Raw genomic sequence first — 15,196 nt, forward strand, 5'->3', positions numbered from 1 at the left:
TAAACTAAACTAATCGGCTGTAATTTTCTGCATCACGTTGACCCCTGCTTTTATTCCAACTAACAATTTTCTCGTTTGCAGGTTAAGCGCTCTGACTCAAGAAATGGTGAACGTTCAGTCGAGAGTAGATGACGTCAACAAAGCTGCAAAACAGCTTGAGGAGAGCAGACACCCTCGCACTAAAGAGATCAAGGAATGCCAGATGCGACTGAATAAGAGGTACATCCTGGACAGGTTGCCAGAGACACACTGGACAAACATCCATGCAGGTGGATGCTTGTCCAGCGAGGGATGATACTTAGTGTAGCAGTCCACAACTTTGCATTTTGTCCCACCGAGTATGGCCACCAGCACCACATGAAATTAATAAAAAAAACTGACTGTTTTTCATAAGACTTCCTTACTGGCAGCATGCAGCAACAGGTTGGGGAGGGGCAATACATTTCTTTGTGTTCTACAAGGCCAGAGAAAGCACCAATTACTCTAGAATTTACTTGACATCTCATGAACAAGGACTTTCAACTACAGTGACGTTGAGACATTAAATTTATCGTTTTGTCGCCATAAGTTTTATAAGTTGATTTTATAAATAAAGTTGCTTTACTACATTCTTGTGTGTTAGGTCACTGCTATCAGATAAGGGTGAGAAAATTAAATATCCATAGAATAGTACATTACATTTTTCTCAGCTTATAAATGAATAAGCTTAGTGAATTAAGCTTTTAATGAATTATTTCTTTCCAGATGGGAAGCATTCAAGGCTATGGTGGAGGACAAGAAAAGGAGAGTCGATTCTGCTGTTAGTCTACACAACTATGGGTTGGAGTGTGATGAGACAGGAACCTGGATCAAAGAAAAGACACGGGTGATCGAGTCCACGCAGGATCTGGGCAACGACCTGGCAGCTGTCATGACAATCCAGAGGAAACTGTTTGGCATGGAGAGAGACTTAGCAGCTATCGAGGCCAAGCTCACCTTCCTTAACGAAGAGGCAAACCAGCTGGCCCAGGACCACCCGGAGAACGCAGCAGATATCTTAGCCCGCAGGGCGGAGCTCGATGCAGCCTGGGATAGACTTAGAAAGACCCTGAAGGACAGGGAGGACTCTCTAGGCGAGGTCAGTAAGTTACAGACTTTCCTCCAAGACATGGATGACTTCCAGTCCTGGCTGTTCAAAACCCAGAAAGCTGTGGCATCTGAGGAGATGCCCACCTCCCTGCAGGAGGCCGAAGAGTTGCTCAGCCATCACAACGCTGTGCGAGAAGACATAAACAACCATGAAGAGGACTATCACCGTGTGAGGGACACAGGAGCTCAGGTCACCCAGGGTCAGGAAGATGATCCTCAGTACCAGCAGCTGGAGCAGAGGCTAAAAGGGCTGGACCGCGGCTGGTATGAGCTCCAGAAGATGTGGGACAGTCGCAGAAATTTCCTGGACCAGGGTTTGGGCTTCCAGCAGTTCTTGAGGGACGGCAAAGCTGTAGAGGCCATCCTAAATAATCAGGTAAGCTTCTCCTAATGATGTCTTTTGGACTAAGTAGAGGGCCAAGCCAACAAAAACAGCTTGAAAACCTGACGTGAGCGATGCTGCAGGAATTCTGCAATAACAATGAGTGGAAGAATGCAGCACTATCAGCTCCAACGCTGCACATTCGCCATGTAACTCAGTCAGCAGATTACGGATTTCTGGACAGTCCGTTTTCATGTTCTCAGCGCTTTTTCTTAATTCCATGATGTCTGTTTTATTGCAGGAGTACACGCTGGCCCACATAGACAAGCCCGACACGTTGGCAGGGGCAGAAAAGGCTTTGAAGAAGCACGAAGACTTCGTCAGCACGATGGAAGCCAACGAAGATAAGATCGATGGCGCCCTGCAGGGTGGGCAGCGGCTTGTGGACAGTAACAACTTGCACTCTCCCAAAGTTCAGGAGAAAATGGACTCAGTCCGGGACAGGTTGTGTTTTGTTTGACTTGAGTTTGTGAAATGACAATGTATGGTTTATTATTTGGATTTGAGTGCAAACACATTCAATATATCCTCTATAAGATGTCGTGAAACCCAGTTTTTAACCGTGTGATAGGTGTGGGATTTAAGTCCCGACATACCCCTAATTAATATGACCACAACTGAACAGAGACACATGTTATCCAACTTGTAAAACGGGAATTTATGTTTATATGTAGTTTAATTTGTTCATTGGTGTGAAGGTCAGTCAAACGATGGCATAAGGGAAACTTTTCATAACAAGTACCAGGTCAGAATAGACAGGACAGACACTTTTTCCCAAGTGTCTGTCTTGACTTTTAAAACAGCTGCGGCAAGATCGTGACCTTTTCAGGTTGCTATACCTTAAAAACAATGATAAAGGATTTTCACACATACTGGTTCCCAGAAGTGATAACTGTCAAATTTGTAACTGGAAATATTTACACAAATTCAAAGTCCAGCAGTCGTCTTTCTCTTAAAATGTAGTGAAAATTGCACAAATTGTTCGAAGTGCAACATGTTCTTTAGCCTTGTTTTGTGAACATGTCGCCAGGGTGCATGAAAAACTAAATTTACAGTGCAATTACAATTGGTATTCCTGCTTCATAAATGTTATATAGTGATGAATTGTTCTATGAATTAGTAAGACTGAAATATAAGACATTAACACATTTTCTAAAGCTTTAATTTTAGGCTGAAAATGTAAGTGTACACAGAAATAACTTCTCATTTCCTGTAGAGATTTGCCACAACTGTGAATTTTTTTTTTCTATCCTCTGCATTATTAGCTTTAGAAAGGGCATTGGAGCTACCGCCTTCTCTCCCAATACTCAGCTTGATAGACAGGCACCTGCAATAATGGATATTGATCTTTAACAGAGAGAGCTTTTCTTTTCGGTGAAGTGAAGAAAGACATGAAGTGAAGGGGAAGATCTGGTGGATTTGTCTACAGTGTGCAGTCCGAATGATGTCACAGAGAGATTTGTTAGACGGAGAATAAAAGGCCAGCTCTGTCTGAAGCTGTTATTCATGTATGGTGTAACTTTGCTTTTGTGCTCGCGCTTCAGGCAAAGCAAGAATAAGAGACGAGCTGTGGAGGTGTCTGAAAAGCTGAGAGATAACCGTGACCTTCAGCACTTTCTGCAAAACACTCAAGATGTGAGTTCAATACAATCTGTGAAAAATATCTAATAATACCTTATTTATTAGCTGTGTGTTTGCTTTCTATGTCCTTAGTGTTGCTAGGCTATTATTAGGGTATTACTATACAGTAACATTTGATCATAGTGGTCATTTATAGACCACTTAAAAATGATACATTTCTCTGATCTTACTGTCTATAGGCATGTGTTTGAGTAAAAATGAACATCGTTCCTTTATTATATGAACTAATGACAACATGACTACAAAATTCCAAGCAAAAAATGTTTTATTTATTTGCAGAAAATGAGAAATGGTCAAAATAACAAGAAAAGACGCAGTGCTTTCAGACCTCAACTAATGCAAAGAAAACAAGTTCATATTCATTTAGAAACAACAATACTAATGTTTTAACTCAGTTTAGAAATCAATATTTGGTGGAAAAACCATGAGGTTTTCAATGGGGTTCAGTGCAGAGGGCTGTATAATAAATATAACTTATCTTCATTATGTAGGACCAGGATTATTTCTCTCAGAAGATGCATTATTAATGCGTAACGTTCTTTATTTGTCGCCATGCCTCAGCTGACTGTGTGGATCAATGAAAAGATGCTGACAGCTCAGGATACCTCATACGACGAGGCCAGAAACCTTCACAGCAAGTGGCTCAAACACCAGGCTTTCATGGCGGAGCTGGCCTCCAATAAGGACTGGCTCAATAAAGTAGATCAGGTCAGTAAATGGTCCTTGTTTTTTAATTAAACAGTTTTATTCATCTAAAAAGATAAATAAAATACCTAATTTGCAGTGGATTTCTGCTCTGAAGTATTTGAGAGCGAGTCTTTTCTCTGTTCATTCTTTCGTTTCTGCAGGAGGGTCAGGAGCTCATGGAATCCAAGCCTGAGTTTGAGCCCATTGTGAAGGAGCGCCTGGCCCAGCTTCACGAGCTCTGGGACAAACTGGAGTCCACGACTCAGGAGAAGGACCGGCTGCTGTTCGATGCCAATCGCTCAGAGCTGTTCGACCAGAGCCTGGCTGATATGAAGAAGTGGCTGGCCGAGCTTCAGCAGCAGTTGCAGAGCGGAGATGAGGATGTGAAAGATCTCACAAATGCCAATATCCTGCTGAAAAAGCACCAGGTCTGTGTATTCCTCAGAAAAAAAACATTTTTTTTCTTTCTTGTTATTAGTTGTTTCTTTTGGGAGATTTGTTTTCTTGATGCTAGCATTTAAAATCGCACAGTCTGGAGAATACTGTTCAGTTTCAGCTTTAATTTTAATCTGTTTTAAGCGAATGAACATTGTGTTTATTTGCTTTTTTTAAGAAGACAAAATATATTTGTCCCAAGGGTCAAGCTAAAACACAAATTATACTTACTAAATTGCCTTTAGCAAAACCTTTTCATGAATTTATATAAGAACATTCATAAGAGCTGTGGGTAAGCTTAGTTTCACGCTTAATAGGCAGCACTTACTTTTGGTGAATTTACCCTCCACTGCATCTTGATTAGGCTCTTGAAAGGCTATTCATCTTTTTCTTTCTTCCTCCCATCACCGTTTTTCCCATGCCAGATGACGGAGAACCAGGTTCGTGACCGGGCGCGGGAGCTGGACGAGCTCCAGGAGGCTGTCAGGAAGCATGGAGGAGCCAGGGAGGACCAGCCGGAGCTGGAGGCCGAGCAGCAAGCCCTGCAGAGCGAGTTCCAGCAGCTCCTCACGCCGCTGTCCCAGCGCCGAGGCAAGCTGGAGGCTGCCAAAGCCGTCCATCAGTTCTACAGAGACCTGGCTGACGAGCTCGTAAGTGCGGATCTCATTTCAGAGGGAATGGAGGAGTCGAAGCGCCTCGCTCTCACAAAATGATTGATAGCGCAGAATTTGAATAATGAGGATACGATCCTAACTTGTCAGGACTTTTAAGTCCCCTCTGGATGTATCCAGATGCACTGAGGTAGCTTAATGCATCTAAGAAACCTGATCATTTAAAGAACTTTTAAACAAGTATTTAGTCTTTAAGATATATATATATATATATATATATATATATATATATATATATATATATATATATATATATATATATATATATATATATATACACAGGCCGCCCAGGAACAGGCCCTAAACACCAGAGCAATAGAGGCTCAGATCTACCACACCAGACAAGACCCAAGGTGTAGGTTGTGCAAGGAGGCCTCTGAGACAGTCCAGCACATAACAGCAGGGTGCAAGATGCTGGCAGGGAAAGCGTACATGGAACGACATAACCAAGTGGCGGGCATAGTGTACAGGAACATCTGTGCAGAATATGGACTGGAAGCCCCGAGATCAAAATGGGGGACACCCCCAAAGGTGGTGGAGAATGACCGAGCTAAGATCCTGTGGGACTTCCAGATCCAGACAGACAAGATGGTAATGGCGAACCAACCGGACATTGTGGTGGTGGATAAAGAACAGAGGAAAGCCGTTGTGGTGGATGTAGCAATACCAAGTGACCACAACATCAGGAAAAAGGAGCATGAGAAACTGGAGAAATACCAGGGCCTCAGAGAGGAACTGGAGAAGGCCTGGAAGGTGAAGACCACAGTGGTGCCTGTGGTCATCGGGGCCCTCGGGGCAGTCACCCCCAAACTGGAGCAGTGGCTCAAACAGATCCCAGGAACAACATCAGACATCTCAGTCCAGAAATGTGCAGTTCTAGGCACAGCCAAGATACTGCGCAGAACCCTCAAGCTCCCAGGCCTCTGGTAGAGGACCTGAGCTCAGAGGATGAAAGAGACCACCCGCGGAGGGTGAGAAGGGAATTTTTTTTTTTTTATATATATATATATATATATATATATATATATAGTCAAGGTATCATGTTTGATTTGCTTTGTGAAGGAGCAACAAATCCTTGTAAAGAAGGCAGCTGTGGAGATAATGTTTTATATTTGGTGCACATCAGAGATCTGTGAAGCAATTTTTCAGACTCTGTTTCTGCTTTGTGTTCTTATCATCACAATCTTTTCCCCCCTCTTTTTCCTGTTGTGTGTTTCAGCTCTGGATTGAGGAGAGGATGCCCCTGGCAATGTCACAGGAGCACGGCAACAATCTTCAAACTGTGCAGATGCTGTTGAAAAAGAACCAGGTAAGAACCAGTCTGTCAGGATTCGTTTTGCTGCAAACAGCTTTGTCCTCGTTTATTTACTCATTTATCAGTTAACGCTGGGAAGCCCTTCAAATTTTGAATTTATATTCATGGCCTTGCAAAAGTTAAAACCTTTCCACATTTTTTTTGTCTTACAACAACAAACTTAATTTTTACTATATTATATTAAGTTTTATGATTACTTAAAAAATGAAATATAAGTTAAATATAAGAATTTTTTAATTTAATCAAAATATATTGTAATACATTTTTATGTCATCAAAGTTCAGCAATTTTTATCATCTGAACAACCATTTTTGCTGCAATACCTGTTTCAACCTTAAAAAAAAGCTTTCTTATCAGGTTTCCTAAATAAATACTAGAAATTTCATTTATCTACTCAACCTAAAAAAAATAGTTCCAACACTTTTCTGTTTGTCAATGTTGGAAGGTATTTTCCAGTTTTAGAAATATTTTTGAAGACTAAGATTGTCAATTTACATCCATTTTTAGCAAAGGAAAACAAATTTACAACGAATATTTTTACTTACAGCACCCTATAAGCTTCTAGCGCCAATATAAGTCAGAAACTATAATTTAGGGGATAAAATAGTCAGACTTGCTGACTTTTTTGACAAGCTATTTTTCTAAGGAGTTCATGCTCTAAAATTCCCAGAGTTCACTCTGGTCTTGTAGGGTTAGCTGTCCTCTCATCTGCTCTGATCCATTTCTCTCTCTGTGTTGAAAAAAAGATCCCCAGCATGATACTGCCACCACTATGTTTTCAGTGCTACTTTTCCAGATCAGAGGCAAACTTTACAGCTTATATTCACCATAATTTTCCTTCTGCTTAGCATTCATGCACTGCAGTGTGTTGGCCTGTCACATGTCCTAAAAATTACATAGAAGTTTGTGGTTCACCAAGTAATACAATTTGTAAATATTAATGTTTTATATATATATATATTCCCAAGTTGTGCAAGCTAGTGCCCTTCAAATTTTAAGTTCAAAAAGTTTTACTATGCAAAGAAAACAATATATATTCTTTTTCCAGCTGCTAAAAGCTGCTGGGATTTTCAGTTCTTTCAGCTCCACTGACTTTCCTGTTTCTGTCTGAGTGAACTCAGAGTATTAGTTTCCAGTGAAACGACGTACATTTGCTGTCTTCCTTTCTTTCTTTCCACCAGACGCTGCAGAGGGAGATCGAGGGCCACCAGCCTCGTGTCGACGAGGTGCTGGAGCGAGGCAGGCGGATGGCGGCTGCGGCCAGCGCGGAGGACAGGCCGGAGGCAGAGCGGATCGGGGACCAGATGCAGGAGCTGGAGGAGGCGTGGGCCCGGCTGCAGGACGAGATGGCCAAACGGCGGGAGAGGCTGAGCGGCTCCAACTTGGCCCAGCAGTATTACAACGATGCTGATGAGGCTGAGGCCTGGATAGGAGAGCAGGAGCTCTACATGATTGCAGATGAAAAGGCGAAGGTTAGTAGGAGAGGAAGGCATGCTGTGTGTGTGTGTGTGTGTGAAAGGGAGACAAGAGAAGGGGCCTGATTAGCTCAGGGAAGTTTCCAAACATATTTAAAAATCTGATCTTATTATCCTAATCAAAGTAAAGGCATATCAGTCTGTTCAAATAGCAAGTAATTAATTTATCAACATGATTACATGGTTTGGGTTCTCTTCAATTAAGAGGATCCGCTTTCTTTTTTTTTTTTTCTTTTTTTTAAGTGGCACCCTCTACGGAGAGCTAATTTTGAAGTAATTTGTTTTGCTTTGATGGGTGCGCTCCTCTCCCGTCTGTTTCTTCACCATCCTCCTGTTTTCTCTCTCGTCCCTCCAGGATGAGCAGAGCGCCATGCTGATGCTGAAGCGCCACCTGATCCTGAAACAGGCAGTGGACGACTACGCCGCCTCCATCCAGAAGCTTTCCGATCGCGCGCAGAAGATGCTCGCAGAGGACCATCCCGACGGGTGCGTGCTTGAACTCTGCATAGTGGTCCTAATTTACTCTATCCCCATCAGATGTGGTTTAGGCTGACAGGAGTGACAAGCATGTAAACGTGTGTCTTAATCAGCAGCTTCATCTAGAGTTAACCAAATTGTGATCTCTTGACCTGGGTTTTAAATCTGAATCTAATTTCCTTCCACCCTCTGCCTTCGTTATCTTTCAGGGAGGAGGTCATAAGGCGGCAGGGTCAAGTAGATAAGCAGTACGCAGGCCTGAAAGAACTGGCAGAGGACCGCAGGAAGAAGCTGAACCACACCTACCATCACTTCCTGCTGAGCAGAGAGGTGGAGGACCTGGAACACTGGATTGCAGAGAAAGACGTGGTGGCATCCTCGCAGGAGATGGGACAGGACCTGGACCACGTCACGGTATCACAAGCAGAAACTGAGGGAGAAATAACCAAAAACATGAAACATTTCTGTTGAGCGTGATCGTCTCTGTCTTTAAGGAAGGTTTTTAGTGATTTTTTTTTTTTTTTTTGTTTGCTCCTCAGCTCCTGAGGGATAAATTCAGAGAGTTTACGCGGGACACGGGGATGATGGGTCAGGATCGGGTGGACATGGTGAACCAGACCATAGACGAGCTGATCGAAACGGGCCACAGCGAAGCGGCCACCCTGGCAGAGTGGAAAGACGGCATAAACGAGAGCTGGGCCGACCTGCTGGAGCTCATCGACACTCGATCTCAGCTCCTCACGGCGTCTTACGACCTCCTCAAGTACGTGGAACGAATCTTACCGCCTTCCCATAAAATACTCAGAAGTTTGTGGTTGTAATGTAACACAAAATGAATCCGTAAAAGGAATGCCGTCAGAACAGAAAACATTTGCAGTGGGATTGAAGCAATTACCGGTAATTGGATTGATCGTGATGATTCAATTACTGAAATAATCATCAACTAATTTAGTAACTGATTAATGGTTAACTGGAGAATACTGACTCCAAATAAAAGGTTGTTTACTGAATGGAACAACACACTAACTAAGTCAAACTTATACCAAATACATTTTGCAGTAAAGATAAAATGTAAAACTTTGTCTCCAAATATGTTCAAATTTAGCTTCACCTTCACTCTTAGAGTGATCTTTTTATATCTAATTAATCGATTAATTATCAGAATAATCGATAGATTAGTTGATAACTAAAATAATCACTATTTAAAGCCCCAATTTGCATGCAGTAGCATCGTTGAGAAAACATCAACTTGCTGCCTACATCTCACAGATGTCACGATCATGATGAATGCAGTGATACTAAGAGCCCATTCTTCTCGAAGGTACTTTGATGACGGAAAGGAGTTGGTGACGCAGATCCACGAGAAGCAGAAAGAGCTGCCAGAGGACGTGGGAGACGATTTCAGCAAAGCAGAGTCCTTCCACAGGATGCACGCCGCTTTCGAGAGAGACATCACCGCCCTGGGCAAACAGGTAGAACACAAGCGATCGGCTCTTCTGCTCTGAAGGAACACAGCAGGCGGCGGCCGAGAGGCGCACTTTGATGATTTGTGTCTGATGCGGCCAGAGAGTGCTGTAATATGTCTGCAACCGTGGAAGGTGAGGGGTTATTGAGGCAGGGTTTCTTTTATTTGGTTTTTCCTTAGCAAGAAAACGATGCAACTCACGAAATTTTTAAGTGCAATTATTGAGGTCCAGTATATTTATATGAATGATTTAGAAGGTAAAATGGTTCTGAGTGCCTTTCAGCTCTTGTTTTGGTTGAAATAATGACAGAGAAGATAGATAGGCGAAGTCTGCCAGCAATGTTTTCTTTGTTAAACTTTTAATAACTGACTTATTAATACAGTAAAACCTCTGAAGAGTAAATTAGCAATAGTCACAAAGCTATAAGCATTGGAAATACAGGACTGATAAGTTTATGTGCACTAATCATTTTAAAGACTGCCCTTCTCCTACATTATTTCATCACTGTCAAGAAGCCCCACAGCATGATGCTGCCATCGCCATGTATAACAACAGTGTTCTTAAGTTTGAAAGCCTCACATAATATGTAGAGCATCTTTAAAAGCTTAGTCTGTACCATTTATTTAGATATTTGTGAATGTAAATATGTATACTTTAGACCAAAAAAAATACACAATAAATCAAAACTTGTTTTTTAAAATGCCATGAAGGTTGCCTCATCATAAATTAACATGATAATCACGCCCGTGATGAGCGTATGCAAACCTTTCATCACCGCCGCATCTTTGAGAAAAAAAACCACATTATCACGACTCATTAAAACGACATTAACGAGGCCTTTATTAACTGCTGTGTCCTTCTCTCTAGGTGCAACAGTTCCAGGAGACGGCCTTGAGGCTTCGAGCTCAGTATGCGGGCGACAAACAGGACGCCATCCAGGCCATGGAGAGGGAGGTCATCGAAGCCTGGAAGGGCCTGCTGGACGCCTCCGACGGCCGGCGGGCGGAGCTGGTGGACACGGCCGAGAAGTTCCGCTTCTTCAGCATGGTGCGAGACCTGATGGCCTGGATGGAGAGCATTATCCAGCAGATAGAGACTCAGGAGAAACCCAGGTGTGCACCGTTCAAAACGTCCATAATGTAGCTGTTAAAGAAAGTTTATTTTTCCTTTTGGATGTGATTTTGTATGTAAGCAGAACATAATTAGTGAAATGTCAGAAGTTTGGGTTTCTTTGCTTAATTTTAAAAATTCAGCTTTTGCTTTTTTTTTTTGTTATATTTGCCCTTTTTAGCTCTGTATTTGGTTATTCACTCTAGTTTTTGTGAGTCAAATGTGGAATAAAGTGTAACAAAGGTTTAACTAACCCCCAGGCATTTATGCATAGTTTATCAAAGATGCAGCAGTTTCAGAATGTAATTCCTTAGATAAAGCACAGTGCACTGATCAGAAGTACTCTGTGTGCAGTTCCTTTTCCTACCAACACAGGTAGAAAGGTTTCATGCATTATTTGCTCCTACATCTCCTTCATTAGGGACGTCTCCTCCGTGGAGCTGCTGCAGAAGTACCACCAGGGGATCCGTTCAGAAATCGAAACCAGGAGCGCCAAGTTCACGGACTGCATAGACCTCGGCAAGTCCATGCTGACACGCAAGCACCGAGACTCTGCTGAAGTAAGAATGTGCTTCAAGAAGGCTCCTTTTCTGCTGTTTGCGTTAGATTTAATTACTTTTCTCGGAACAATTATCCCCAAACAAACTGGGTTGCCTGAAAAAGAAAAAAAAAATTAAAGTCGTCCTATATTCACCAGGGAGGTTAGAAAAGCAAACACTAATTAGAAATGGATAAAGGCAAAAGGAATTTAAATAAGCAATTGACCCTTCCCCGAATTGAGTGTTCAGTTAATTACTTCACAATGCTAATTCTTAGAGTATAATAGGAAGTCTTGAGGTGAGTTTTTTTTTTTTTTTTTTTAAGTAAGGCTGATATGTAACTGAGACTGTAAAACATTTTGTGTCAGATCAAAGAGAAGCTGGTTCAGCTGATGGAGAAAAGGCAGGAAATGATGTTCAAATGGGACGACAGATGGGACTGGCTCCGACTCTGTGAGTAATGCACTCCCCCGATCCCCGACTTAACGACGGAGCAGCACGAGCATCCGCTTCATCAAAAAGCGAGCCATAAAAATATTCCCTTTAATGCTCTCAGTGCTGGAGGTGTGTCAGTTTGCACGAGACGCTTCGGTGGCAGAGGCCTGGCTCATCGCTCAGGAGCCCTACGTGACCAGCAGGGACCTGGGCCAGAGCGTGGACGAGGTGGAGAAACTCCTCAAGAGGCACGAAGCCTTTGAGAAATCCACCGCCACGTGGGAGGAACGCTTCTCAGCTCTGGAGCGCCTCACTACGGTACGCTAAATTCCTTATGCAATTTGGTTTTAAAAACATTACACTTATTCTGTGGCTGAAAAGCTAAGGATGAATTCAGCCAAGTGTTTCCTTTCTTATTTTTCGTGTCAAATTTTCATTTTGTTTTTGTGTGCCACTTACTGCACAATCTAAAGTCTAAACACAGAAGTTCACTATCGATTTAAAGCTGATTATTTCCACAGTGGTCTGGGTGTAAATAAAGGAAAAATGTACAACCCTGCACAATAGCTTCAGAAATAGTTTTGTTATTTAAAATGTCAGTGAAGATGACAACAGGTTGCTGTGTTGCAGTTGGAGTTGCTGGAAGTGAGGAAGCAGCAACAGGAGATTGAGCAATTCATCAAGGACGAGCAGCGCTCAGATAAAGAAAGCAGGTAAAAACATGCCGAAACTATCAAGTGTGTAGAAACACTCAAAACTACTAGTATTTTATTTTTTTTTACCTCTACATGAAAGTGTGTAATGCCTAAAGCGATGTTGGTTTTGTTCTTTCTGGTGGTTCTGCTGAACTTAAAACTAATAATAAGAACACAGCGTTTCTCTTTCTCCGTTTTCTTTTTTTCTGCTCAGGAGAGAAGACACAGGCTTCGTAGAAGAATCTTCACAACTCTACACTATTGAGGAACAAGCCCTGGTTAGCAACAAAGCCCCTTTTTCCCATTACCTATTTTAATAACTATTTTTTTAAATAGCCTCCTTTTTATTTATGCATTAAGATCGAAAGTATTTTTTTTTTCCTTCTCCAGTCTGGTGCGATGGAGCCCAGCTCAGGTCAGCTGGACGGGACTGCTGGTGACTCCACGATGCCGATGGTGTCAGAAATGAGAGAGAGCGCCTCTCTGGAGCTGGAGCCCTCTGTCTCGGTTGTGACTCCCAGAGAACCAGAGAGGGCGGCCACCATGCCGTCAGAGACCCAGAGGTCGCAGGCAGTGCTGCAGGAGGGCATGCTCTGCCGCAAGCATGACGTGGAAGGCTCCGGAAAGAAGGCTTCAAACAGGTCAGGCACCGCCAAGAAATCCACACCCTTCATCATGAGCATCAATAATACATCTTGACTTAAAAAAAAGTATAATTTTTCTATGTAAAATGATCACATGACATTGAACTTGTTTGGATTTTTTGCAGATTTTCTCAAAGTTATCCATTCAGGCTCAAATAGATACAACACCTCTGCTAATAATTGGTTCAATGCTCCTCAGGAGCGTCTGGACAGCATGATTGGGTTTCCTGACATCAACTCAGCATCAACGTAGACAAAAGTTGTCAAATTTTCAGTAAGGCTGAAGTTGGTAGCTTTGAAATGTAACGTCAGCATCGTGCTGAGGGCATGTTTTCCTGCCAGTGCTGGTGGTGCATGCCATGAAATGAATAAATCACTAACCGTGGAGAACATCTTTCAAATTTCCCATCTCAAATCAAAAGTGAAATGGTCATAACTGGTTTTAGAATAGCTAAAGGAGGCTAATGTTAGCCTTCTAAAATGGCCCCGACTTCAGCTCTGTTAAAAAAAAGAAAAAAGGTTATGCATGAAAGCTGGATTCCTGCAGGTAATCCAACTGATTTAGATTAAATCTACCATTTCTGATAAAAGTTTTGTTTCAAAAACCCAGCCAGACGCATTCCAGAGAATTGCCGAGAGCAGCAAATAGTCTGAGGTTTCTCTGCAACATCACAAGAAAGACATTTCTCCAAATATTAGTGGTGGTGATCCTGTATGTACGGTTTGAAGTGTGGATTAGAGAAAATTGCCAATAATTTAAAGCTTGTTTACCCATTAACGTAGCTGAACGTTGCATAAACATCGCACGGTGCAGAAAAAACATTTCAAATGTGTCATTAAAGGGCCAAAATATGCTATTCGGGGCAATAACGAGTTCATGCCTCAAATTGGAACTGTACATTTCAATAGATAATTGGTACTGAAATATGCCTACTGTGTGTAGAAAGAACAAAGTAATTTAAAGGGATGTGCAACACGTAACATGTCGGGACGTTAGTGTCTTGTTTAACTTTTGTCAAAAGTTTTCATCCCTCATTAGGTGTGGATCCAGCATCCAATTATGAGCTGGCACAGCGAGAGCCACATTTGTTCATAAATGTGAATACATGAATAATAAATAGCTTGTCAAAAACACAAGAATTACATCCAATTATGTTGGAAATAATTCAGTGAAAGTCTGCAAAGTCCCTCCAAATGATAAAGAGGAGACTAACTCAACGGCTGCTTGCCAGAGAAAACGTTTGGGCTCTGACGGTTTAGGTTTCTCAAGACGGAAAAAAAGAAACAAATGAACAGGTCAAAACTTCCTGCAGTCTGGCTTCATAAAAATAAATAAAACGTGAAATCCATTTTCAGTTCACTAATAAAGGAGCCAAAGACGATCTAGACATGTCATTACAATCTGCCAACACAACCTTTAAACTACAGAGGAAGTTTTAACGAGCCGGTTTCCGTGGTCGAACATCAGCAAAACTATAACTCTGTGTTATAGCCTGAAATAATCCCGTCAGGATCTTCATCGCTCCTGCCTTCGTCTCTTTCACTGTCAGGTCCTGGAACAATCTGTACTGCGTACTGAAGCCGGGTCAGCTCTCGGCATACAAGGACTCCAAAAGCTTTGGTCACGGAGTGACGTTCCACGGTGAGGACCCCCTGACCCTCGGCAACGCCACCTGGGAGATCCTCACCAATTACAAGAAAAAGAAGAACGTAGCCAAGCTGCGGTAAGAAATGTGTCGATCTCCCGTTTTCTTGAAATGGCTTATATTCAAGTAAATACTTATTATAGTATTCAGACGGGATTTGACGAAATAAATAGTGTTGGGTTAAAGCTGTCACATATCATTTCTATCTAAATAGAAATGATATGTGACAGTTCCCTGACATAGTACTGTTTTTTTATTGAAATATGACAGTCGTGGCAGATTTCACAACCTTCAGAAGTTTCTGAAGCAACCAGCAGACATTCAGTCTCTGCTGAAAGTCACTGCCTTTACCCTTCACCTTCCAGCTGAGAAGCAATCCTAAACTTTAACTCTGTGTGACAGCACTACCTGTTGTTTTCAATTACTGTCCCCATCAAACAGATCAGCCCC

General features: G+C 42.2%; 1 protein-coding gene across 3 annotated transcripts in view; it reads left to right on the top strand.

The window, feature by feature from the left end:
• The window catches only part of sptb (spectrin, beta, erythrocytic), a 43,039-nt gene that overhangs the window by 24,023 nt on the left and 3,820 nt on the right, over window positions 1-15,196 (top strand). For 2 of the 3 annotated variants that reach the window (XM_014986867.2, XM_014986864.2), the window contains 21 exons: window positions 82-219; window positions 745-1,504; window positions 1,752-1,954; window positions 3,055-3,145; window positions 3,713-3,859; window positions 4,000-4,266; window positions 4,699-4,923; window positions 6,164-6,253; window positions 7,441-7,731; window positions 8,090-8,220; window positions 8,421-8,625; window positions 8,751-8,974; window positions 9,533-9,683; window positions 10,545-10,789; window positions 11,209-11,347; window positions 11,695-11,779; window positions 11,883-12,079; window positions 12,392-12,474; window positions 12,671-12,734; window positions 12,847-13,097; window positions 14,651-14,824. In XM_014986867.2, coding sequence (XP_014842353.2) covers window positions 82-219; window positions 745-1,504; window positions 1,752-1,954; window positions 3,055-3,145; window positions 3,713-3,859; window positions 4,000-4,266; window positions 4,699-4,923; window positions 6,164-6,253; window positions 7,441-7,731; window positions 8,090-8,220; window positions 8,421-8,625; window positions 8,751-8,974; window positions 9,533-9,683; window positions 10,545-10,789; window positions 11,209-11,347; window positions 11,695-11,779; window positions 11,883-12,079; window positions 12,392-12,474; window positions 12,671-12,734; window positions 12,847-13,097; window positions 14,651-14,824 — 4,161 coding nt within the window. Of the gene's footprint in view, window positions 1-81; window positions 220-744; window positions 1,505-1,751; window positions 1,955-3,054; window positions 3,146-3,712; window positions 3,860-3,999; window positions 4,267-4,698; window positions 4,924-6,163; window positions 6,254-7,440; window positions 7,732-8,089; window positions 8,221-8,420; window positions 8,626-8,750; window positions 8,975-9,532; window positions 9,684-10,544; window positions 10,790-11,208; window positions 11,348-11,694; window positions 11,780-11,882; window positions 12,080-12,391; window positions 12,499-12,670; window positions 12,735-12,846; window positions 13,098-14,650; window positions 14,825-15,196 lie in introns of those variants that run through there. The other variant, XR_015761932.1, reaches the window with a different exon arrangement.

The sequence above is a fragment of the Poecilia mexicana genome, unplaced genomic scaffold, assembly GCF_051168715.1.
Source record: "Poecilia mexicana isolate PSO_F unplaced genomic scaffold, ASM5116871v1 scaffold_22, whole genome shotgun sequence".
NCBI lineage: Eukaryota > Metazoa > Chordata > Actinopteri > Cyprinodontiformes > Poeciliidae > Poecilia > Poecilia mexicana.